Raw genomic sequence first — 26,510 nt, 5'->3', positions numbered from 1 at the left:
TTCTCTGTGGGCAGACTGAGCTTTGCTCTTTCCATCCCAGCAGCTCCTGTCCGAAGGGTTCCCTCAGCGCCTTTTCAGAGCAGTGTGCTGGAGGGAGGTGGGCAGCAGAGTGAACACCAGAACGCTTAGTTCATTATGTGCTGGCTAAAAGCGTTTTCCTTCCGCATGGGCGGCAGGGGTCCTGCCAAGCCGGAGCGTGCTCTACCCCCATCTGTATGTTAAGCAGGTACAGATGGGGAAAGGCTGGAAGGTCAACGTTTGAGATGCTTTCTCGGTTACAATAAGCACACGCTCTTAAAGCTCGTCACATGGCCTGCAGCTGCAACACCGCTTTCATAGCCTCCTATCTCAGTCTTGGCCGTGCAGAAAGGATACGGCACTCACACACCTGCTGTTCAACCACCAGCACCAGCCTTAAAGCAAAACAGGAATTCTGCCAGAGCTGACTCCTCTGCTTCCCCTCACGTACTGCGGCACCTTCTCCAAAACTCCACGGCGCACAGCGCAACACCGAGACACCTCCATGGGAAACAAACACCGAGCAAAGCCACAGAGAGCAAAGCAATAACCCTGGCGCAACGCAGAGATGCACAGAAGACTGACAGAGATCAGAAGAAGAGAAAAATGTGGGTTGTTCTCTAATTATACTTTCATTTTAAATGAAGAAGCATTGGGGTGTAGAGAGAGAGGAGCTGCAGGGAAACTGCCTCAGTCAGCAGAATGGAAGACAGCCTCTGTGACTAGCTTTCAGATAAGACATCAAGCTGATAGCTCTCCAAGACCCTGAGAAACCACACTTACAAAAATATACACAGGAGATTTGCTTCAGAAAGTCTGCCCAGGAAAGGCATTTGGCAGATGAGAAGGAATTAGAAGCTCTTCCAAGAAAAGTGTCTTCGTGTACTTTAGAGTCACAAATCAAGCCAGTTGGGCCTTGAAACTTCAAATTTACTTTCCTCTTTTGTCCTCCTCATTGCAGACTGGTGTCTTGGCCTGCTACCAAGTGGTTTGGTGGGTCACACCATGGAATTTATAAACTGCAAGCTTCTGCTGGACACAGCTAAAAATCACTGTGAAGCCTGAGCTACTGACCTTCTTAAAATTCTTAGTTGAATTACCAGGGTCTGTAGTGCTTAAGATGTCAAAAGCTACCAGAGTCCCAGGGGAAGCTTATACAACGGCATTTATAATGGCAATCGAGCATCCAGGGAGCCTGTGAACACCACACACCACTCGCAAAGATGGAGGTGGTGGGGAAGAGCAAGAGGCTGAAAAGCCAGAAGACAAGTACAAAGCTGCTCTGGGAATATTGGGAACTTTTGGCATGCTCGGCATCGTATTCGTTCTTCCTATTATATAGCCTTGTTTAACATTTATATCCATAATTACAGCGAAACACATCCTCCATATAGGAAAAGGAAACTTTGCAAAGTCACTAGCTCAATATGCTTTCTGAAAAGGGTCCAACTGGTAATATAGTATATTGCAACAATGCTGAGGGATGAGAAAGAGGGGTTCCAATCAGAGTCCAGAATTTCTCCCTATTCTGTTAAAATATATTTGCTTCACTCTCTCAAATAACAACAGTCAAAAGCAAGGGTATTTTAAAACGCAGCTACCTTTCTCCTGCACTGTAACACCAACTTATGGGAAAAGTACCATCCTGTGCCTAAACGCCTGCCATTTCTCTCTTCTAAATCTCTACTTAAACCTGTCTCTTTCACAATATCTATAGATCAGCCTGCACAGCATAGGTTAGGAAACCATAAACAATGAAATTTATGTTTTCTGCTTCTCTCCACGTACTTTTGCTTTTGTTCTACCTTAGCTATCTCCTCCCAGTCCCTGGGGGCTCAGGAGTGCAAATTTTCAGTGGTTTATTCAGATTGTACCTAGCGAGATAGAGCACTCATTTTGGGGGGATGCCTCAATTTCATCACAAAATCACTAACAAACAAAACCAACTAAACCAAACCAAAAAACAAAACAAACAAACAAACAAACCACAACCAAGCCCACAAAACTTTTATGAACAAAGCATTTGAAAGTCTGGAAACTCTGAGCTAAGGTTCCAGAAGCAGCTCTTGATCTGAGCATGCCCTGTCCCCAGGATATCCCTACAGCCCAGCCATAGTTCCCCCTATGCTATGTTAGTACTTTTCTAATATGAACCACGTGTCCTCCCAGTAGCAGCTTGTTAGTCACTTTAATAAGAATTACCAACTACATCAAAAGCCTTTTACCTAGAAAACCTCCCAAGGGGAGGGAGTCAGGTTGACTACTGTTTCACCTACCCTCTGCAGTCACCTCCTCCCCGGCCTTCCATTAGGTCAGGTAAGGGACTATACCTTCACATCTCATACTCCACGTAGGATCCTCACAGTATCTATCGCTGTCTAACACTCCACTACCCTCTCTGCACAGGCCACAAGCAATTCCTGCCTTTCTTATTCCTCCCGTTTTGATCTAGGCTTGGTACTCATCCAAATGCCATGACCACTAGAAGCATGTTTTCAGTGCTGGTTCCAGCTGAAGACCAAGAGTGCTTTGGCTTGTTCATTTTGTATAGTTTCAAAACCTCCTGTTCCACAAAGTTGACAACGAGCTGAAAGGCACTTCAAATATTTGAATAGCTGTCCATGATACAGAAGACACAGGCTGAAGTATGGCAAGGGTTGTTTGCAGAATCTACGTTCACATTTCCAGAATTTCTAATACTTTGCTACAAGCTATATTTCACAGTTCCTCCGTTTTTAATGAAAATGAGCTAAATGAAGTAAAGATTGCCTTAAAAAGAGATGCAATAGTTTTCTCATTTGTCCCCCCCCCCTTTTTTTTTGTCCTGAATAGCAGTTATACTTGCATGCCTTTTCAAAAATACCTATTACTGCTTCAGTGAAAGAAAAGCTAAATGCAGACTTGCATTTCCTAGCAGCTGGGGCCCCTCTGAAAACCCACTGCCAGCTGATAATGCAGCAGTAGACCCTCAGATCAGCCACAAACTCAGATCAGCCACAGCATAGTTCTTGGCTGGGTAGAGCAGTTACCAGCTTCTCACTCCAAGGACAACCTTCACGATTATCTATTCCAGTTTATACCAACCCACTAGTGACAGCTGTTCCCTGACTGATGAACACTAAGTGGGGGGGGGGGGGGAATCTCCTTTTAGTAAAGTAATTGACATTATACTGAAGTCTTCCTTTGGGGAGGAGCTTGCTAAGCCAGGCAACTCACTGGACCGAACGGAGAGCAGCTGTAGTTCACAGGCTAGCTGCAGCAGTGAGTAAGGAGAAGTGAATTTATAAACACACTTGTGAGACTAGCATGAAGAAGTTTAACTCCTCTTAGGCTTGGAAAATGCCTTGGCTCTACGCAGCTCATCAGAGGCAAAACTGTAGCAACAGGGACTGAGACTCATTTGTAAGGGTGGCACTAATGTATCAGTCTTTCTTTTTCAAGAAAGACCAGTTCTCGTCTTCTAAGCCTTTTGTGTTTCCAGAAGCTGAGGACAGAAGGAGTAATGGCTCAGTCAGATGCTACCTGCCATTTGCTCAAACAGCTGTGCCAGCACATGGCCGATACACACAGCAGGACAAAGGCGGTACGACCATGAACACTAGCGCAATCCAGCTAATAGGGGTGACAGCACCATCCAAGGTGACAAAGCAGTCAAAAATTCTCCAGAAACTTGGAGAATAAAACCTTCCCCTGGCTGGTACTGCTGACCAAAGGGCATGCTGCCCTGCCCTCACGTGCTCACTTCTGCTGCCACTTGTGCTCCTGCAAGCAGTTTGGCCAGCACATTGGCACATCCTTCTTAACTATGTGTATATACACACACACACACCCTGCTGTCCTTCCAGAGCCAGCCTGCTGTAGGGCTCTGGTCCAACAGATCTTGCTGCCCAGTCTTACAGTGTAGCAACTCCACCTTGCTTTACCCCGGCTCCCCCAAGAATATTCAGCTGTGCTAGTTTCAAGATATGGATCAATAGCTGCTGAAGAGATGCCTACTGAACTGATTTGTCAACGAGGGGTTCCCCGTGCAGTGCTGCTGCTGGTGAAAAGTGCCTGCAGACCGAGTACTGCCTTTGAGGGAAGCTGCCACTGGCCCTGTGGTACTTGTTGCTACAACATCAAAAACAGTGGAGGCAAACTGACTCAACTCTCACACACAGCTCTCATCACTCACTGCCCAAGCCATTCCACCTCAACATCTGATTTCAAATCAGTGCTTTCTGAATCACCGGCTTCTTGTAAACACCAAGCCCAACTCTGCTGGCCAACAAACAGCTCACCATAGCAAACAAACCGTCCCCCCACAGCAACTTTATGCTCCTACTGTCACAGGCAACTGAGAGCTGTCAGGAATCCTGGTGTGGTTTCTGCTTTGCTGCTGCTAAGAGCAGTGTGAAAACAGGCAAGGAAAGAGAAAGAAAGGAGGGACTTGGTTCCCCTCCTCAGGCAGGGAGGGGTACAAACCTGCACATATGTTCTGCTGGATAGGTGCTGCTCTGCACCCAGCTGCACTGGTTTCACTGGAAGAAGTCTAAGATGACCAATTGTGCCATTTTCTGTTTTCTAGAGCATAAAGTACTCCTACAAGAAAGGCGGGGAGGAGGGTACTATGCTAACAGAAGGGACAATGCCATGACTGTCCTGTCCTGGTTTCAGTTCCTGGTCCTGGTTTCCTTGTTCCCCCACAATGACAGGGAGCTGGAAGTGCACTCAGGCCCTGGATCCAGAGGGGTGGAGGCCGGGGTGAGAGGGGAAGAAGAAAGAAAAGAGAAAGAGGAGGACATGTTATGCCCCTGAGCAATTCCTGCTATTCAGTCAAACAACTACCAGTTGGTGTCTCAGTTACAGAGGACAGCAAGTTATCCATTGCATGTTCCCTCACCTCTCCCCACTCCCACGAAACCCTCACCCTATCCTGAAAGATTTCAGTGTGATATGATTGTAAACAGTTAAGGATGTCTCCAGTGCTAAGCCCACTACAAGCTGGGCCCACCTCCTCCCCCATTATGTACAATACATTCACCAACAACAGAAATTTATTTAAAAAGGCAACAGGTTAAATTCTGTAAACTGGATCCAGCTCCAAAACACACACGTTAATACTACAAGTAAAATTCCATCATCGTCCTCTTCCACCCTGAAAAATATACCTGAGTTTAGCAGTCAATGAAAGTTTCAGCCCCCACCCCCGCCCTCCCCACCCCAAAAATCCCTCAAACCCTGAACGAGACGCAGTCTCCAGTCACAGAAAGCCACTAGTTTGGCGATGCTCGCCCTGTGGTGGCGAGCCAGCTGCTCGGCTGGCTGGGGCCCTGCACCGCTCCAGGTTTCCAACACAAAAGCCGCCGTGGCACCATGCTCCACCGACCCGGGAAGCTACGTGCTGCTTGGGTGAGGGGAAGGTAGGAGGAAGGCCTGCCCCTCCTCCCCCGTGTCCAAATCATGCGTGGCTTTTGTCTTCATGAGGTCCTTCCTTCCTTGGACTAGCTCTGGAAGAGGAAAAAGAAGAGTTGGAGACTTTAACTGGCAGCTTTAGGAAGGAACAGCCTCATGATTTCATGCAATTACTCCAAAGCTAGTACTGTCAGCCCAGGTTGCATTTTACAGAGGCACCCCCCAATTCCTCTACCTAACAGTGAGCTCACTTCCCAGCTTCCTCCAATGCTTCCCACTCTTAGCAAATATTTCAATCTTTTAACTGGGAGAAAGAAAAAACGCTCTCATCTGAGCTCTGATCTATTTGGCGACCCTTACTTGATCCAGAGGCAATGCTGACGGTTTTTGTGGCGTCAAATCTTCCCGGGACATGGTTGCTGTAGGCATCTTCGGGAAGGGAACTTGAGCCTGATGCATTTGCATTCTGGAGCCAGGTTGAATGGAGAGAGTTTTAGCACATGAACATCAAGAGCAAACCCCATCTACTTGACCAAACACATACACACAACTTTCACATACAAGTACGCATTTTGCATGTCTTCTTTTTTAAGGCTTCGGCCCCCCCCCCCCAAACACAAACTTTAATTCCCATCCCCTCCCCCAGTGACACAGTTGTAACCCCTCAACACTAGGAGAAGAAAAGTCCTTTGGGTCCTTTTTTTCCATGCCTGCCGTACAAGATTTACTGCTCAAATCATGCTGGAACTATGGCAAAACAGTAACAGCTGAAGCACATTTACGAAGTCTGAACAGGGAATTTTTGGAGTAGCAAAATTTTCCACTTGCGAATAAAACATAATATGCAAAATCTCAATGAGAATTGATTTTCTTTAAGGGAAATACGAGACAGAAAGGAAGGGCAAAGAAAGAAGAGGGTGACATTAAAGTAGAGGAGCTCATAACAAGAGGCTAACTTCCACTTCAGTTAGGTATTCTGCTGCACTATGAGGAAGATGAAGTAAAATTCTTGCAAAGAAAATGATATGAGACCCTTTGATTAAGTGATGCACAACACTGGACAACACGTTAACAAAATACTGTCAGATAAAACAAAGCACTGGTGCGGAGGTGGACAGGCGAGGCTAACAGGTCTCCATGATAGCTAAAATTATGTGTTTTTAAAAGCTGCAGCAAGACTCTCTTCATTTCCCAGAAAGGTCTAAGGGACCTCTTACTCCAAGAGCCTAAGAGTAACCTGTTAGCCTTTCATAGCAGCTGCCAGCTCCTCTGACTTCAGCCTGGGTCTTTCAAGATTACCCAGCACACACTGTTATCCAGGCATCGCCCCCTCCCACCTTGCCTTCTCACAGAAAACACGCTCTTACCCCGATGATCTATACAAGTCCTGGGGTGGCCCCCCCATGCCACCTCCACTGCCTCTCTGCTCCATCAGCAAGGCCTGAAAGTGACCTATGTTCTCCTCCCGGCAGCGGTACAGGGGTCCCTCCTGAGAGAGGCCGTTGGCCTGGCCAGAGGCTGGATGATGATGAGACAGGTGGGCATTCATGGGTGATCCATATGTCCTGGGTTGGAAATGGCTGGCAGGATGCCGGGATGCATAGGGAGAGCCAGTCTGTAGCATCACCCCATGGGGAGGGAAAGCCGATGGCCCAAATCCCATTCCCGAACCCAGGTGGGGCGGGGGAGCTCCGTAGAGGAACTCTCCTGCTGCCACTGAGCTTTGCCTCTTCGTGGCTGCGTTGTGGTTGTCCAAATCAAGGAACTCTTTGGGACTCTCTGGCCGCTCCTGCGATTCCTCGGACTTCTCATCTTCAGGCCCCAGATCCTGCCCGTCGCTCGGAGAAACCTCTTTGGCACTCGCTACGTCCATGCGGTTGGGAGAAGCCAGGGCAGCGCTCAGTGCCTCGCAGCCCTGCAAGCTGCTCACATTCCCCCGGTCGGAGAAGGGGGGTCTGGCCAGGGGCGGGTGGCCACTGGGGCTGGCCTGGGGGTGCAGAGGCCTCTGCCAGTCTGAGTAGCCCTGCGGACAGGTGTAGTAGGGCGGCCGCTGGTAGTGGTGGTAGGAAGGTTGAGGCTGGGGCTGGTAGGGATAGGGCATGCCCTGGTGGGGCCGATAGCGGGGGAAGACCCCTGGGTGGGCGTTGCTCGGCTGGAAGCCCCGTGAAGGAAAATGCTGTGGGTGGGACACAGGGGGAGGCTTCCCACCCATCACTGGGCTGAAGCCTTGCAGGCCTGGGTTGATGTGGTACCGTGCGGCTGAATTGGGGTACTCCAGACCAGGCATGTAGAGAGGGTGGAACTGGTTGGGGGCAGCCCCCACGGTGCTGGCGTCCATGGCAGGGAGGCTGGTGCCCTGCCCCATGCAAGGCACGGCCGCTTCGGGCAGAGCCTTCCCCCCGCCGCACTGGGGCTTCTCCATCATGCTGGCAGCCAATCCCTTCCCCTCTGCTGGCCCCTCACCCACTGCCCCGTTCTCGGGCACGGGCCCTCCTCGCTCGGAGGCGGGCGCCAGGTCCCTCACGCAGCCCTGTGGGCCCGCGTAGCCGCTCTCAGCCGGCCACGTGCCCTTGCTCTGCCCTGCCTTCAGGTCGCTCTTCAGGCCAGAGCCGTCCCCCTCCTCTGGGGGCAAGGCGCGTCGGGTGCACTCCATGGACAGGGGGGGCTTGGGATGAGGTAGGAGTTTGGCGTAGGCCCCGTCGGGAATGCCGATGCACTGAGCCTTCTCCTCCATGCCCGCTGGTGGCTCCACTGGAAAGAGAGGGAGGAAGTGTCAGGTGTTGGTCTTGGTTTGCAAGTCAGCCCTCCCCACACGCACGCTCACCCAAGGCAAATTTGCCAGAGTCATTCCTGCCAGCTTAGCCAGATGTGCCAAAACAACCTCCCACCATTTACTTTTGACAGCAAGAACAGCAGCCTCAGTCATACTGGTCTCTCTCCTTTTTGGCTGCTGACACCAAGCCCCAGCGAAAACTTGAGGGCCAGCCCTGATAAATCTCCAACATTTGGATGGAGAAAGGATGGAGAAAATACCCCATCTTGCTGAACTATTCAAACAGAAGAGGAGTGACTTTCTAAACTAAAAAGGTGTTTCCACCAGAGACTTTGAAGTAAGTACCTCAAAGCTTACAACATCCCATCCTCTACTCAAACCTCTTCACAGGATGGTTGGAGCATGGCATCATGCTAACTGTGGGCTCTGTGGGGCTGTAGTACCCTCCTACAGTCAATACAGAGTTGCTCTTTCAGAGACCTATAGCAATTCCAAACTTTGCCGGGTTGGTTGATCTTTTGAAAGAGCTCTTTTAAAAGTTACGCATAGGGTTGCACACCTCTCTTGAAGAGATGATGCATGTGAACTGAATCCTTACAATTTCCTTAAGATACAACTCCACTGTAGTTTGCAAACCACCTCCACCAGAGAAACATGGCACACGCAGGCTTCCTCTGACACATGGGTGTACAGAGGCTGCCCCATGGAGAGGCAGCTTTGGGAAATACTGCAGAATCCACACAAGAGCAAGCTAAGAGCCAGATTTTTTTTTTTTTTTTGATTTTACACTGTGTTGCCCCTTCTGGTCCACAAAGCCTGCTTGCCCACAACTGGGCAAGAGCACTACCACATAGCAAGATACTGTGAAGCTGATCACAGCCATATTTTAACCAACTGTGATTTGGAGATGCAGCCACTCTGCCCTGAAATCACTCAACGTCCTCTTGCAGTCTCTGTTCTATATCCAGCACAGTTAAATGATATGAGTTTTAAAAAATACCACACAAGGAAAGAGTTTCCTCTTAGTCCAAGGCACACAAGGGATCGATAAAAGATACAAGGTTTTTGATCTCTAGTTTACCAGCTAAAATTAATGAAAAAATTGTTTTTGATCTCTAGTTTTTTTTTGATCTCTACTTTAGGTTTGTTTTAAGTTTTTTTTTTTTGATCTCTAGTTTACCAGCTAGAATGAATGAAACTCAACTAGAAAGAAACTTGTGGTGGCACACATGACACGTTGCCATCTCATCTGAACTGACATGAATTTTCAGTGCCTTTCCAGCAGTCTTGTTCTGTGAAGATATGAGATGTTAAGCTCACAAGGCACATGTGCATTTCAGAGGAGAAGCCATACTGACATATATTCAAGGAAGTGTATTTAAACCATTTATTCACATAATGTCTTCTCTCCTCACCTAACTCTTTGCAGATTCAATTTTTATATTAAATCCAAGTGAGTTCTAGAAGCATTACAGACTGCACCCAAAGGCAAACTGATAACTTGCAGATATAACTGGGATGGAGGGGACCTCTGGCAGGTTACAGTGAAATGAAAAATCTTAGAAAAATCTAAGTGATGGCTGGAGCAGAAAATATATTTTTGATTTAGAATTTGAAGAAAAAGAGATGTGTATAAACTATGTACCCCACAACTATTTAAACAAAAAAAATAATAATTCTTTTCTAGAATAAAACCTGCTTTGGATGCTGATTTTCAGCCAGTGTTTAAAATGAGGCTCACCCCAGTGAGCCTTAAAGTCAGAGCATACTTCACACCCCTCCAGTGGTGCAAATCCAAATAAAGCCACGTCTACAGATACAGGCTTTGTGCATCTGCAACACAGTTAAGCTTGGGACCCTAAGAGTCTGGAGCAGCAAAGCTAAACTGTGGGGTGTTCCCCCAACTACTCACAAGCACCCAACCACTATGCGTGAACTCCCAACCCCAGGGCATAGCTCCTCAATCCCTGTGGCTGCTTGTGCACCCTTGATGTGTGCAGGACAGGCACAAGGCACAAGGCTGCATCCTCTGTTGAGATCCTATAGAGAGCCCAGCAGCAGCAAGAACTGGGGAGAAGCACCCGGGTGCCTTCTAGTCAGTGCCACGGGGAGTTACCTTGGTTGTTCTCTGGCTCCAAGGTCTGATCCTGCGAGCTCCCGTTCCCCATGACCGGCTTGGGGGGTGGCATGCCAGCAGAGGCAGCGTGAGCCAGCTGGGGAAAGGGTCCGGGGAGGTGCGGTGGGGGCGGCTGGCGAGGGTGGTAAGGCACACCCGGCGGGCACACGCGGGATGACAGCTGCTGCATCGCGATCATCTCTGGGCTGTCCATCATCGAGTCCCCGCCCTGGCACCCTCTCTGAACCTGAGCCGGTCCCCCGAACAGAGCGGCTGGTGGTTGTGGCATCCTCTGGCCGGCGGCTTTTCCAGGTGGTCTGATATACCCTGAGGGAGGCACCCCGTGAGGTAGGAAGTTTGATTGCTCAGTCCACTGGCTGGGAGGCAGAGGAGGCCGTAAGGCCCGGGGCTCCATCATATGGCCGATGGCACGGGGCTGGAGCGAGGGCGCTGGCCCCACGGGTGCCTTCTCCTCTGGCCCCACAGCACCCTGGCTGGCGGCACTGTGGCTGCCATTCCAGAGGGCCGGGTGCCCGCGGTTCAGGTACTTGTAGGGCCGGTACATATGTCCAGGGGGCACCTCTGAGCCTTCTGGCGGCCTCACCGGAGGCCCATTGTGCCTTGGAGGGAGGAAGCCCTGCTGGAACTGGGCTGGCGGGTAGACGGCATCTGGAGGGGGGCCGCTCACGCGCCCCAGCTGCAGGGTGCCGGGACGGGGTCCGAGGCCGGTGACATGGGTTGGCCCCGCACACACCTGCTTCTCAGGGGCAGCCAGCCTGTGCCCACGGTGCTCGCTCAGTCCCACGGCCGGCTGGGGAGGGAGAGAGAAAGGGGTGTCAGTGAGAGGGAGGTGGGGAAGGACTGACACCGGCATGCCAGCAGGTTGATCTGAGGAGATGCAATGTCACCGGTGTGGCCATCAGGGCATCCCCACACCATGAGGAACAGAGGGGACCTGCAGGACACTGGGTGCCTTGCTTCATTGTTATGAAAGCAGACAGCAGCATATCTGGAAGCTTTTGTTTGTTTGTTTTTTACCTGCATCGCAAAGTGCTGGTGCTGCTGAACCGGGTCTCCAGGATGGGGCTCTGGCACTCGCGGTGAGCCATACAGTTTCGTTGGATCGGATCCGCGCAGGGGACCGAACGTTCCTGGCACAGCTGGTCTCTGGGGTACAGGGAAGGGTGAAGGAGGGAGAAATAAACCCATTTGTGAGATGTAGAAAAGCAGCAGAGCTGCTTCAGGCAGGGGGTAAGGAAAGACCAAAAGAACCACACAGAAGAGCAGATGGGCTTTTTGGAGATAACATGAAAAACCTGTAGGCTTTTCTATGAGATGATGCAGCTCCCCTGCAAAAGCCTATTGTATGTCCCTGGGTTCAGGTTGTGATGCACTCACCTACCACCCAGCTATTTGGAAGCAAGCAAGACAATTGGAGGGGACAGTTGTTTATTCCTGTCCTTGGAGCAAACCACAAGAGCACGTGAGCAGAACAATGGGGAACATGCTGGATTTCTTTCAAAATACTTGCTGGCTCCAGTTCTCCTACTGGCTTCTACTATCTACATCACAAGAATCGCTCTAAAATGTTTGATTTCCAGCTAAAAAAAGTGAGAAATAGCCTAGATCTCAGAAAAGCAACTGTCACACTACACCACAAGACATCATGGGTTAAAATGGAAAAGACAGTAAAGGATGGGTGAGGAACAGCCCATAGAAGAGGCAGAACAGGTGGCCCTTGGAGAGGAAACATCAGGCTAAAGGGAGGTCACTGCTGCAGTCCAGGGTGGCCTTGTGTGTGGTTTTGTTTACTGCTTTTATAAATATAAGGCACAGAATGCAGTAGTATGCAGATGGCACGAAGTTACTAGGCATCTGTAAACAATTGAGACAAAGAAGGCTGTCTTGTTCAGCATCATAAACTGGAGGTTAAAAGAGGAAACGTGACTGCTTTACATGCACAATGGGGTACCTCTCCAGGGAGAGAAAGAACAGGGGGAGCCAGGGCTGCCCAAGCACACATGGGTACTTGCCTGTGTAAAATGTTAGTAGACCATTCCTAACTAGTGTGGTAGCCATCTAGTACAGCCTCCAGTTACAGAAGTAGCTACTCTTCTATGTCCAGCCACTCTTAATGTAGAATATGTTATTTCCAATCCTGTCTCCTCAGCCAACTACACAAAGACCGGGTAAGACTGAACTGTATTGGTTTAAATTTAAGGGCTGAAAAGTTTCAGTTTGAGAAACCACAGCTCCGACCCTCAATTTCTGGGAAAAGATCCTTGCCACAAAGTAGGGATTCCATAGGAGAGAGTTTAATTCCCTTTTCCCTCCCTGCCTCCCTCCACAGGCAGGATCAATGAAGAACAGCAGGAACTACTCCTTACCATCTGGCCAGGATGTGGCACAGGGCTGGGCATGCCGCCGTACTGCAGCGAGCGAGGGAAACCTCGCCCATTGGAAGGGCCCACTTCTCGAGAAGACTGCATGGGGTTGCCACTTGGATCCTCTGCAGAGGACGAGGAGAAGGAGGAGGAGGAGGAAGAGGAGGAAGAAGCAGTAGCCCTCGAAGTAGCTCGATATGGTGGAGGTTTCCCTCCGTTTTCCAGGCGCTGCTGCCTCTTGCCTGGTCCCTCTGGGTCTCGTGACCGAGTCCAAACATTGCCAGCGCTGGAGCGGCCAGTCCGCCGGCTCCTCTTCTCCCGCCTCCCGTCTTCTCTGATCCAAAACTCCTCATCTGTGTCTCCATCTTCCCCAGGGAAGTGCTTCATCATTGCTCGGTGGAAACACCTCTCCAAGTTGTAAGCCATCTTGGTATATTCTGCCATCAAAAAAAAACCCACCCAGCAAACATCAGGGACAGAGCCTTACAGAAAGGAACAGTAAGCAACAGACTTCCCTCATTTCAACTGACCAATCATCTCTCTCCACAATTATTTTTTTTTTCAGGGAAGACTTTTGTTCCTAACTAGTTGACTGGTCTGTACTCTTAAACTCAATAAGCAATGCAGCATCAGATTTGTGCAGTAACCCCACCAGAGGACAGGCACACAGCCATGACAAAGTACCGTTAGCAGCATGGCTTGCACAGTCAGCATTAACCTAACATCCCAGAATAGTACCAAGAATTACATTACGGCAAACACCACCTCTGCTTGCAGAGATGTGTGACCTGCACTGTTAGCCAGCAGTGCTGAGAGAAGAAACGTTAAATTCCAGCAATGCTATTTGATTATGTTTGAGGCTTTTCTTGGACTGGTTCAAATCTCTGCTGTATGTTACAAGACAGAGGGAAAATCAGCAAAGATCATTTATCCAGGTACAGTTTTTAAAGCACTTGCTGACCATGACACAAAAGCTATTGCAAATATCAGGGTCACAACTGTGCCATTTCCAAAGGACAGTTCTGCTCAGAGGGGCTCCTACTTTTCACTGGAGTGGATAAGAAGGAAAACACATGTGAGAGGTGTCAATCACAAAGGCTTGAAGCAAATGACTTTCCAGTCGTTTCCACTGAGCTAAAAGTTCTTTGGACAACAGAGTTCTCCCACTGGCAGTGCAGAAATGCTTTTACTTGGGGCCCACAGTGACAAGCTGAGAAGCTCTGTTTTCACTTTCAAAGCAGTGCTGTTGAGACATGGTCTGCAGCGATGACCCACCATATGGGGAGTGACTTCTTACCTAAGTAATGTGCAGAATTTTAATTGGTGTGGCAATTAAACCCAGGGTTTCCCATTTGTGGACTTACACTATTCATTCAGTAGCCAAGGAACATAAAAAATACATTTTCCATCCCAAAGGCTACAGACCTGGCTCATTTTTCACTTTTTTGGGGGTACTCAACAGCACTGGGGGCTGACCAGACTCCTATGTTCTTCAAAATGCGTTAGATATCATGAGACAAAGGAGCAGAGAGATGCATGCAAGCACACAAAGGAATGAGCTCGTAAAGAAACAGACTTTCTTCTCTTTGTATGTTCTGCAGTCACCACCTATCAACATGGGAGTCCCTTAGTATGACAGGCCACATGTATCAGCATAACAACTGTGCTAAAAACCTGGCTAAATCCCCAGGCCTTATTACTCGGGAGCTTTCCTCCAGCCTCTCAAAAATATCCTGAAAGACAGTAAGCACAAATCAAGTTCTGGCGAGTAGGTAGAAATCAGTGCCTGCTTTAACTCAGCACTGGAAATAAATGAACTTAGCATCTTACTGCTCTTACCACTGCCTTCACCATTGTACTTAAGACAGTTCCTGAACATGGTCTTCATATCTCCCACAAATTCTTCCTTGGTGCAGTACTGACCTCCATTCAACTTCTTCTCCATGCTAGAGATGTCCATGGGGGCCTGAAATTCAACAAAACTTCCCGTGAGTTACAGCAAGAGCAGTGGGACTTACAAAGGTACATAAATGACTGGCTTCCTCACAGAGAGGCACGCAGAGCAGAGGCTGCTCTCCTGAGGGCAGCCTCTCCTCTTGCATTTCCTACACCCAAAGGAAGTACTGCAGCTTGACTGTGAGGATAACACAGCTCACAGACCTTCAAAACACAAATAATTGCACCCCAGTCAACAAAGAGCATCAGTCAAGCATGCTGGGCTGCTTTCCCTACCTTAATGATCTGGTAGTAGTTAGGAGCATACGATTCATCAACAGGTTCCAAGAAGGGCCAAGAGTCCTTGTGAGCCTTTACCACATCTAGAACTGGTAGCAACAAAAGACAGGTGATTACACACACATGCCTGGGGGACTGTGTCACTTTGAAAAAGTCATGCAAAGAAGAAAACTGGGACAGGTGGACTAACCTTTGTACATGGCTGTGAACTCATCATCCAGTTCAAAGCTGTAATTGGAAGAACAACAGTGAATAACAGAGACTTAGGACATATAAGGCATTCCCTCTTACCTCATCCTCCCTTCCATACCACATGCAGTGCCACAAAGTTAAACAGGCCTCATCACAAACACTCCTGTAGTACGGACCAAATCCAGATGTTTCTCAGCTTACTCCTTGCTGCTCTCCAACCTCACTTATCCCTCCTCATTCCTGTGAATGACCACACTCCTCTCCTCCCCTCCCTACAAAGGGGTGTGCTGCATGCCCAGCTGCATACTCACAGATCCTTGGTCCTTCGCTCTTCCCTGGTAGGGGAACTGGGATCCAAGTGGGAAAGCTCGGGGGGCAGCTCCTTCCCCTGTGCCAGCAGCCAGGCCCGCTCTTCACGAAGCTTCCTCCTCCTGGCTCGCTCTGCAGCGGGAAGGGGAGACAAGCAGAAAAAGCCATTCAGCACTCCCTGTCAACAACATCTTGCAGAGAAAACTCAGGCAGCTCCTGCTCTCAAGAACCCTTTGCAAAGAAGCAGAGGATCTGACAATACCATGCACACAAACATTTTCCTCATTTTCCCTTGACTAGTCCATAAGTGGTTTTGGAGCATTTCTGTGATGCAGATGCTCCCCATGCCAGCTTCCAGACAAATTCCTTACCACAGTGTGGTACAAAGAGAGAATTTCAAAGCACAGACCCAAGGCACAGATCAGTTAAATGGAAAGAGATGACTTATTAAATTACCATCCTTTATCTGCTTGCCACCAGTCCCCATGCTGTCAAAAAGGCACAGCAACTCCTCAGCCAGGTGAACTCACGGCAGCTGGTTTTGCACTGAGGTTGATGAAGAACAGTGCTGAAGGAAGGGTGAAGTTCTACCAGCTGGGTGGCAGCAAGCAGCTGGGGTCAATAATATCCTCCATCACCATAGCTAGCTTTGGGAAGATTGTTCAGGTAGGCCTTCACAGCCAGCAGCCAGAGAGAGCAAGCTACCACACAGGAGGGCCACTGGGACAGCTTTGGTTTAAGAGGTGAGAGACAGGAAGAAGCAACGTTAGTAATATAACCTGTGGTTTGCAACCAGACAGCTGGCCAACAGATTGCTTCATAATAGAAAGTTTATGGACTCTTATGAACCTAATTTCCTTTTTGTTATAGGAAATCTGAATTCATTTGACTTGCTAAACACCTGTACCAACTTTCTGTTGAAGCAGAATTCTGTGAAAATGCAGCTGAAGGAGAGATGTCATAGGTGTAACACCCCAGGAAATTGGCCACAGGGCCACACCAGGGAAACACCCAAGTGAAAGAGAGATCAGGGAGGCTTGGCCAAAATCCTTTAACAGAGGCTCCATCTCTGGACAGCGACCCAGACTCGAGAAGCACCTGCTCTGGTAGAACAGTATTAATATACTCCTTTACTCTGCTGCCAGTCAAAAGAAAGCCTGAGATGAGGAGTAGGAGCACAAGAAAACTAGGAATGAGCATCTCCAGGATGACCCTATCTGTATGCATTTAGTCTTTACTCTTACAAGAGAGTCACCACTCAAATAGACATTCTGCTGCTAAATAAAGCCTTCCATGCTTCTCCTGTAGATACTGAGGAAAATGTAGGTACTCCTTCCCTGAAGAGGAGTTGACAACCATACCTCATGCCCAGTCAAAAAAAGTGATGGATTTCTCTTCTGGAGAGGAACCTGAGATGTCACAGCGATACACTGCCACAGTCACCAATGGCACCGCTGCAAGTCATGGTTTTACTCTAGGAACAATACTCATATCTGAGAGCATGCTCTAACAGGATAACAGATATTGTTTAGGAATAGCTACAAGGTGTATATTTTCGAGAGAGGCCCATGGCCAGATATATATCAAAGACTGGTTAAAAAAAAAAAAAAAAGGAAGCCCAAATTTTCTGTTGCTAGACCCCAGGCAGCACTGAAGTTGGGAGGACAGGACTTTCATTTAAGATGTCCTACAGAATCTATCAGCATCTGTTACACTATTTAGCAAGGAGAAGTCCAACATCAAACTATAGTTAGCAGAGGTTATCAGTCAGTCCAAGCACAGTTCAGTATTGCATGCTTCTTTAGTAAAATTAACCTCACTTAGATGACATTGTTATGGATGCCTAAATGAAAAAGCTGAAAAACACATATGGTAATGACTTGGGCAGCAAGAGGAAAATCTCATGCCAACAACAACCAAGAGGTAAGGTCATGTAGATATTAGAAATCCACCAATGCCTGCCAAGCATCTGACATGGTAAACTGACAGGAATTGCGGAGTGCTACCCTGTTACCAGGCTGGAGCTCAGTCAGGATTTATGACAGGGCCCTGTACCACGGGGAGTAATTAATACAGCATGTTAAAGGTAGAGTTTGCTGCCATGTTGTTGGCCTGGATTGAGAGGCCACCAAATATCGAAAGCTAACCAATGCCCTAAAAAGTACCTCAATCAGATAGAAAGTCATGTATGCGAGAGGTAATGTTATAACAGCATCTGGAAAAGAACTGGAAGATTCTAGCCTGCTGTTCTGGAAGAAATCTAGAAAGCTGCTTTAACTCGTAAATTCAGGAAAGTCCAGATGGGCCCAGCAGGAGGGTCCCTAACTGGGGTGTGCGTTGGAGTGGAGGGAAGTAAAATCCCACACTGGAAAGAGGAATGTGATCTAAAAACAGGCATACAGTCCATACTCAAGATGCAGGTGGAGTGCTGATTAAGTCACAAAGAGCACAGATATTCCACCCTGTGTTTCATATCACCCCTCTACAGAACACCTTACAAAATTGTTAAATCATAAGCAGAAGGCAAAATACAGGAAAGTCTTTGTTACCCTAAAAATATCTGTCAATGGATGTCCAGCTCTAACAAGTCTGAACCAACCAAAACAAATGACTTCATTTTCAAATCACTTTCTGTCCATCATAAGAACTATCACAGTAAGCATTAACAGAGGGTGTTGGAGGGTGTGCTTGACAGTCAGAGAACCAGTAAGCAATAAGGAAAGATGGTTAAGAAGCCAAAGTCTTACCCAGATAGCTGCTGTTTCTATGGATAAAAAATATAGCACTGATTTAACAGAACAGATCATCCATTTAAATAACCTTTCCAAACAGCTTTTGCACCAGTTTAAAAGCAGACTTCTCTTGACTTAGCCTAAACTGACTGGGAACAAGTTTGAAGTAAACTGAAAGAAACTGCTCAAACCAAAATAAAAGCATGCCTGCCAAGAAAAGCACTAATGTATGCAAAGTGGCTTAAAACAGCTTACTGCCCAACTCCATGCCAGTTTTTTGAGTGACTCTGGTGCATTTGTATCAGATGACATAGTTACGGTATTTACCCCAAAATTGACAAGGCTTTTATGAAAACAATACTTGACCAACTATGAATACTAGATTTACCTTTGCAACTCTTCTGGATCTTGAAGATTAATTTTGCCTATACAGATGGAGAGTTAAAGCACAGAGAATATGCAATTTGCCAAGGTGAAACAGATATCTGTAGCAGATCTGGAAGTTGGATGATTCTGAGTTTAAAGTACCAGATTAGCCAAGACCAGCAACCAGAAATATCCAAAGGCCAAGCAAGTAATTGGATTTTCGAAAGGTTAGAAAGTAAGCAGGTAAAAGAACCTATTCTTAGATAACATCTGGTTTGCTACCAGACATCTGGTAGCAGACTTGTTTCATCTTGGAAAGTTTAAAGGGTTTGCATGAACTCTTCGCCCCCCCCCCCCCCCCTTTTCTGATTCTTTCTCCACCTAAGGATTCACAATAGTGATACTGGCATGCATTGTGACAACAGCTTTCTGACAATATTCAGTGTTTCTCTGGAGCTGCAACAGCCCAGCCAGCCACTGTGGCAGAAGCAGCAAATAAAGAAATCCCTGTAAGGGAGGCTAAGAGAGGTGGTGGTTAGATATAAGCCTGCTCTTAGACACCAGTACCTACATGTACTGGCTGAATGTCTCCAGTCTGTGTCTCAGACATTAAAGAATGCAAGACCATTGTTTCTTGTAGAACAGCCTATATTTGTGGTAAACTTAAAAACATGAAAAAACAAGGCCAAAACCTGAATTTGCCACCTGCCAGTGCTCTATTTAGCCTGGTTCCCTCACCTTTAGTTCTCCAGCTGATGAGGTCAGGAGCAATATAAAAATAGTACTCACTACTCCCATGTTGTCCCCTTTCCTTTCTCCCTGAAAGGAATCTTTCTTTCATCATACAGCAGGCCAAAAGGACCAAATACTATTCAGTAAGAGTTAAGCCAGCTAATCTTGCATGGAGGGAAATCTATGAGAAGCCCAATAGGGAGACAAAAGAAGGAAACTGAGAAACAATATGGATAGCAGGAGAAAAGTGCAGCTAGGCAAGGAAAAAAATGAACATGACTTGAGGAAGAAGACAAAACTGAACAGAACACTAGAGAACAGTCATCAACACAGAGAGGTGGACAAGGCAAAAAGAAAATACAATCAGGCCAATTTATCTAAGCCAAGTCCAAGAAGAGTTATTCCCATTAGCTTGCCCGGCAGGGGAGTGATGCAAATAGCAGATCTTAATTCAAGATCTCAGACTGAGCTTTGAAATCTCCCACCTCTGCTTCACGCTGGCTGCACGTACCTTCCACTGCTTTGACCTTCTCCTCCATCTCTCTTTTTCTCTCCTCCTTTAGCAGCTGCTCCTGCTCCCTCTTCTGCACTGCTATAAGGATTTGGCGCTCCTCCTCTTCCTCCCTGCGCCTCTGCTTCTCCATCGAACTGAGCACATTCGGGTTTACCTGTGACAAAAAGGTGCACAAAAAACTGTAATGCACTGACTTATTCAAGTCTGAGCAGAGGCAGGTTTACTTTGTGCAAGTATTAAGGCATACCTATAGTGAATGGCAGGAACAACAAAAAAAGATTTGTACATATGAATTTTCAGATAAAAAGCAACATGTAAACGAAAGTTACTTGTCAAGCAATGAAACCCTACTGATTGAAAGGCAAAGGAAGGAGAAGTAATTGGTTAGGCAAAATGCTGCTCCACCAGGGATGTACCACGTGGACTTCCCTTCTGGGCAATGGAATCTGGCTGCTGTCACCCCTGTGCAACACCTACACCCCTTCCAGCTAGCTGAGTTACAAGTACTAGCTGAAAGAACTACTGTGCTGAACCTGGCTCTGCTATAAAATACCCAGTACTTAGGATAGAAAAAGAGACCAGTACAGCCTTGCATCAAGGTATCAATTGGAGTGTTTTTCTTTCCCATTCAAACCAAGGCCACCATATTTCTCTGAGCTAATCTCCCATGAACTAGCTCTCAGTCATTTGTTTGTTTCCTGCTGGGTCCCCTGGCCAGCTTTCTCATTCAAGTACGCCTGGCTCTTTATTGCCCCACTTCCTTACCTCCCCACGCCCAGCAGGCTGTAAGGCTGTGTTTGATCCCACTTAGACTGCACACTTCTCAGGCCAGGAATTGCCTGCTCCTGTTTCTCCAATAAAGTGCGAGGTATGTATATGGCAGTGTGCAATTACCTTTAGTGGCTTAATTTAATTATAAGACAAATGAATCAGCCATCTACTCCCACCTCTTTGACTTCTGCAAGATCAGAAGTCATGTGTGCCTTATCAGCAGGGAATACTGACCAGGAAAGAACAATGTGCATATGGTTTTGTCCACCTTCATTTCAGGGACTAACCAGCAACCACTACTTAAGCAGAAGGTATTTCCTGAGGATTAACAATCAGCTGGGGTCCCCTGGCTGCTGCTCAGACCATCAACTTCCCTAGGCCTATTATTAATCCCCAGAAAAAATCTGGCACTATGATTACTATTTTATCCTTGTTTTGTCGCCTAGAAGGGGAACCTCAGGGCGTTTTGATAAATGCCTAGAAATGTTGTATGGTTTTACTGTACATTCATTCCCTCTCTGCCTTTCCTTCCCCTACACAATGCTGCCCTACAATCTCCCCCTGCAGCTCTCTGTGGACAAGCACCACGCTATTGTCCTGTCCTCAGCAGCAAAAATACATTAAGAGAATTACACTTCAACCACCAGCAGCTACAGAAAAGCGCCCAAGGGAACGCTATAGGATTCTTCACGACATCAGGTCCATATCCTCCTGCCTTTAGAGACAGTCTGGACAGCAAAAGCACCTATTCCGTGCTATCTCACCAGAAGGGAACTCTGCCTATGTTCTTTTCCTTAGCTCTTTGCCAACTACTAGTACTCATTGCTTCCACTGCTTTCCTAGGGAAACCATTCTGCAAGTCCACACTCCTTTAGGTGAGCCAGCATCTCCTCACATTCAGTCTGAAGTTAATTTTTCATCCCCTCATTCCATCCAATTATTCCTAGTTACTCTTTTCTAGTTCAGCATAAATTCCCCTCTTCTTCGGTCACATTCCAATGTTTATGGGCTTCCTCAGACATTTGTACAAATCTGTGTTTCTGTAATTAGTTTAAATATTTCCTTATAAAGCAATCCTTCCAGCTCCCTAATCATTCCAGTTGTCTTTCTCAGATAGTTCCTCCAACTGATCAATCCCTAAGCACCAGGATGCCCAGGACTGATACTGGTATGTCAAGTAGAAGGTAAGAACTTACAGAATGGGTTCTACATTTTCACTTTTTATTCTTTTTCATGTCCCTTTCTTGTCTTATTTTCTACTCATGCACTACAAACATTTTATTTTCAGGCCTGATCCTGACAGTCGTTAAACGGTTTTCCTCCCAGCTTTCTTGTCCAATCTTTAAATTGCAATAGAAACCAAAGAAAACCATCATTAGGAAGAGAAAGAGGAGAGCAGGAACCAGCCCTCAGAAGTCAGCAGCACACCAGAGATTTAATTGAGGATGTGACCATCAGCCTTTGGACTCTCCAGCCAGTAGATCTAAGCCAGCCTGACACGCCACACTAATTTGTGCAAATGTCGGTGCAAAGGTAAGACATCCCCTTCCCTTAGATTCATGCAGCATCCACCATTCATGACCTACATAAACACAAATACAACACCCAAGTTGCAGTGGTCACACTGGGACCTTTCCAAGCCTATTGGGTGCATCGAACACCCCTAGTATACGGCACAAGACAGAATCTGTAACATCAACCCATCACAAATATGATGTTGACAAGGCAATGAGATGATTTTAGCAAAGGAGAGATTGTCATCCTGGCAGATCTAGGAATAGAAGAACAGGGAAAAGCAGAAACCACAGACCGCAGCAGATGCCCCTAACTGCATTTGCCCACTGTGGTGCTTGCAGGGCAGTGGCAATGCTGGGTGGATTCTTCAACACACTTCAGACACAGAAACAGCCTGAATTTCAGAGGGACCTACTGCCTGCTGCTGCTGTCCCAGTTAAGCCCATTGGAGCTGAGGGTGCTCATCCCAGGGTTAAAAAATAAGCAAACACAGACAAAAGATAGGTACCAAGTTTCAAACTCCTACTAGACATGATGGAAAGTGACACCAATTGACACGACAAAAGTAAGAAACCCACAAGAGTTAAGCTTCCTTCCTGAATGAAGAAGCAGCAAAGAGAACATTTCTCCAGCTTCATTCCCACTTGCATGAAAAAAAAAAACAACAAGGAAACCAACTCTCACTTCTGTGACCACCACCTCCTTCCCTCCGCCAGAGAGCACTCCAGGACACAACATTGCTGCCTCCCCCCAGACCCCAAAAGGGCCAAATTTCTGTCTTTTACTTTGCTCTCAGACAGCGGGTATCAGACTTCAGGAGCAGGAGGCGCGGGCGCCCTGGCCCCTCGCCCTCCAAACCTTCCCTGCTCCGGTTTCCGCAGCACTGCCCTAATGAGGGTGCTGCTCAGGCGGCTCTTTAATGAGGAGCTAATCTGAACCACCTGTTGAGAAATCCCCCACAGGATTAGGAGCCTACGGAGCAGTTGCATCTCAGACCGACGCGGCATCCATCTAGCAGAGCTGGGAGGCAGGGGTCACCCCTGCACGGGAGGCAGTTTTCTCCCCGAGGCTTGCCTGCTGCCCACCCCTCGCTCAACCAACAAGCCATGAGATGCCTGGCACCATCGCTGGCTCCCCTGCGTGCCCTGTCCCGCTGGGTAGCCGGCACAACCGCCCAGAGATTCGCCATCCTTGTACTGGCTGAGTCCCCACTCCCCACTGCGGCAGCAGCCAGGAGGGCCCCCCGCTCACTGAAAAACATTTCACTGGCCCACAGGCAGCAATTAACAGCCCTCTGCTGCCGCAGACCTGGAGCACCTGCGGTACTGATTAGCATCATTCAGGCTCCATGTGTTTCCCACTCCCCTCCTCCTCTGGGATTTCTGCTGCCTGTGAACAAACACGTGGCCCTGCGCTTCCTGGACGGTGGGCTTTGCAGAGGGCAGCGCTGGCCCCAAACTGACCATCGCCAGGGTCTCGTTTTCCTCTCTGCAGGCTTTTATCTGCAGCATGATGAGAGGCTCTTCCTTCCTCTATGTATTTTAAGTAATCGTATTTATTGTGGGGAACTGTACTTTCTCCTTTGTTTTGCAGGAACCCCTGACTCACGTGGAAGATTCCCTGCAGTTCAGCTTCCCAGGGTTTGACAGCATTCTGGGACAAAACAACAGGTAACTATGTTTTCACTACATCTGCAGTGAGGGATTATGCCATGGCCTGATAGAATCAAGCCATTTTTTTTTCCTCTAGAGCTAACCCTGTGTTGCCTGACCAATTTCTTTGGGTAGCAGTTGCCAGTTCAAAGAACCTCCCATCTCCACCACACCATGCCCCTGGCTGTGCCAATGTGTCTGTTGGGAGCAGTGTGGTGAACTGGATCGGAAAACTGATCTATGTTAAAAATAACTGACCAAAGAAAAGGGTTATATTTAACTCCAGCCGTTTTCCTGGGTCTGGTTCACTGCACAGACCCGCAAGCAGCGGCGCCTTTACGCCGATGGGGCAGAGAGAAGATGAGGGTGAAGAGGCACGGAGGGGCCATTTTAGCAGACAATACTGCAGTTTGATGAGCATTTCTTTAAGCAGCCTAAGTTGTGACTTCCATTTCCATCTGACCCCCTCCTAGTTCAGCTCTGTACTACATCAAGTCATTCTTCTCTCTCTCCGCGCTATCTACACCCTCATGTGTTTGCAGCCTCACGTTTTCCCCTTGGCTGAATTTCTGTCATTTCCCTTTGTAAGCCAGTTCTTCTAGCCCTCTCATCCTTCTTCAACTTTTCTTTGAACTGCCTCGAATGTGCCAGCACTTTCATTGAAGTGGAATTCCCCAGGCTGAGTACAGATTTCCATATGCAGCTGCACCAGCGTCTGCGGCAAGGCCGGTTACCTCTGCGATCCAGAGGGCAGCACCTCCCTGCTCGCCATAGAAACCCCGAGTGTCAGCCTGCATTTGACAGGCATTACCACCCATCTCTCTTTCAGCACAAGCACTTTCAAACGACTCCTTCCCACTGAATAGCGATGCTGCGGTTTATTTTTCCCCCAGGAGGCATCTGCTCTCGCCTCCCTCCGTTCTCCTCCCCCTCGCACCCCCCCTCACCTCCTGCTTGATTGGTTTGATGGGCTGATGGTCAGACATCCACCTGGGAGAAAACTCTGTCCGCTGCAGACGCTTCTCCTGAAACAGGGTTGAGAATTGAGGGAAGGAAAAAGAGAGTGGAGGAAATTAGGGCACATCGGTGATACTGGCAGGAGAAACTCTGGGGGCCAGAAGTGACCATGAAATCCCTATTAGCTTGACAAGGGCAGCAAACAAACAAACTGAACTCAGTCCAAAAATACCACGCTGACTGCAGAGCCCATTTTACAAAGCCATCCAGACGAAGGATCCTGTTCCTGCTGTCCCACCTAAAAACATTCCTTTGATGGACAACACCCTTTGGAGTCCAAGGGTTCTGACATACCATCTCAAGCAGCCTTAGCTAGGATAGCTAAAGCAGCAACTGCCCCTTCAGCAGAGCCAGCCGAGAAACTGCAGTAAAAGTGAAATCAGAGGCAGCTTGCATAGAAAAGCCAGGCAGTAAATCGCAGCAGTTCAAAAGCAGACAGTTTCCCTGCTAGCAGAAACGGGACGCACAATATGGCTGAAGACAGTAACCCCTTCAGCCATCCTGCCAGTGCTACAGTGCAACCACCAACCAGATCAATAGCCCTACCACTCCATGGGGAGAATCTTTCTCCCCATGCGTAAGCCAGACAGCCCCTGCACCCAGGGCACGTGCAGGCCGGAGAGGGGAGCAGGACAGGGTGACAGCTGCTAGGATTTAGCTCTCCTTCAATCAGCAAACGTCCATGCTCTTGGAAGCAGTCAAACAGAGGTAAACAGGATGTCATGTCTCCTCACCTTCTGTGCAATCATGTTGCAGATCTCCGGCAGGAAGTCTTCACTCAAGAGTTTGTAGAGCTGCCGCTCTCTAAGGGAAGTCCTCTCTCTGAAGCTCTCTGTGACCTGCCTCCACTCCTCTTCCGTCTGACACAGCAGCCACCATGTCCCACGGCCTGGCCCTTGGGACCCTTCAACAACATGAAAGGATGTTATCTCCACAGCAGTTATGATTAAACTTTTCTTTATCCCTCCTCTTCTCCTGCCCTCAGGGCTTGGGAAGAGGAAAAGATACTGCCCATGGTCACTGTTATGGGAAACATGCTCTGGCAGGGGAAGCGCTGTCAGTGTGCCTAAAAACTGCACTGATAGAGACCCAAAACTCTCAAGCTACTACTAGTATGGTTTCTTCCCCATGTGACACTAAAAGTGATGCCAAGACGGAGGAATTACATAGGTGAAGAAGCAAAGGCGGTGTGACATCCCTGCAGTAACCCTCCACTCCAGTTATGATGTACCAGAGGGAAGGATTTGTTTCTTGTAACGGAGGCTGTCAGCCAGAGCAGGACACAGGGCAATGCCAATGCCCGATTTAGTCTGGCAGCAGAATAAAAACCATGAAAATGAACGTTATTTGAAAAAAGGCATTTTTTTTAGTACTGCAAACCTTTGCTGCAGTGAATAAAACCTTCCATTCTACCCAAATGAAACATTTTGTTTGCAGGCACTTGAAAGAACTGAAGAGGAAGTGAAGGATGGGGTTCATCGGGCTGCCAGATGCTGGGGAAGTTGCAAAAGTTCACATCCCATCCCTGCTTGATCCAGAGCTGGATCTGAAGCAGATCTCCCACCACTCTGAAGCATGTCCTAACTAACAAGACATTCAGAGCTGTTCCGCTTTGTGTGAAACATTTGAATATTAATGGTGAAGGAAAGGCTCTCTCGCATGGTGGTTGGAACACCCACCTGGAAAGAGGGAATGTGGTTCCTGCTGCACAAATGTTTACACAGAGCAGAGAAGCCTCATCAGTTGCAACTTGTATGCTTTTGCCCCAGGATGCTCTCTAAGCAGAGAGC

The 26,510-nt window shown here is 48.0% G+C and overlaps 1 protein-coding gene across 3 annotated transcripts in view; it reads right to left on the bottom strand.

The window, feature by feature from the left end:
• Positions 1-2,842: 2,842 nt before the first annotated feature.
• Positions 2,843-26,510, bottom strand: part of LOC118178081 (cat eye syndrome critical region protein 2) — a 95,433-nt gene continuing 71,765 nt past the window's right edge. The window contains exons 7-19 of one of the 3 annotated variants that reach the window (XM_035346312.1): positions 25,455-25,624; positions 24,651-24,728; positions 19,763-19,919; positions 15,424-15,553; positions 15,111-15,148; positions 14,918-15,009; positions 14,525-14,651; positions 12,689-13,122; positions 11,340-11,468; positions 10,302-11,112; positions 6,780-8,163; positions 5,773-5,878; positions 2,843-5,507 (exon numbers count right to left, since the gene is read on the bottom strand). In XM_035346312.1, coding sequence (XP_035202203.1) covers positions 5,502-5,507; positions 5,773-5,878; positions 6,780-8,163; positions 10,302-11,112; positions 11,340-11,468; positions 12,689-13,122; positions 14,525-14,651; positions 14,918-15,009; positions 15,111-15,148; positions 15,424-15,553; positions 19,763-19,919; positions 24,651-24,728; positions 25,455-25,624 — 3,662 coding nt within the window. In that variant the 3' untranslated portion in view covers positions 2,843-5,501. Of the gene's footprint in view, positions 5,508-5,772; positions 5,879-6,779; positions 8,164-10,301; positions 11,113-11,339; positions 11,469-12,688; positions 13,123-14,524; positions 14,652-14,917; positions 15,010-15,110; positions 15,149-15,423; positions 15,554-19,762; positions 19,920-22,836; positions 22,958-24,650; positions 24,729-25,454; positions 25,625-26,510 lie in introns of those variants that run through there. The other 2 variants (XM_035346303.1, XM_035346322.1) reach the window with 2 other exon arrangements.

Source organism: Oxyura jamaicensis, chromosome 1, assembly GCF_011077185.1.
Source record: "Oxyura jamaicensis isolate SHBP4307 breed ruddy duck chromosome 1, BPBGC_Ojam_1.0, whole genome shotgun sequence".
Classification (NCBI taxonomy): Eukaryota; Metazoa; Chordata; class Aves; order Anseriformes; family Anatidae; genus Oxyura; species Oxyura jamaicensis.
Note: the sequence above shows the minus strand (reverse complement) of the source record. Positions and strands in the feature narration are given on the sequence as shown.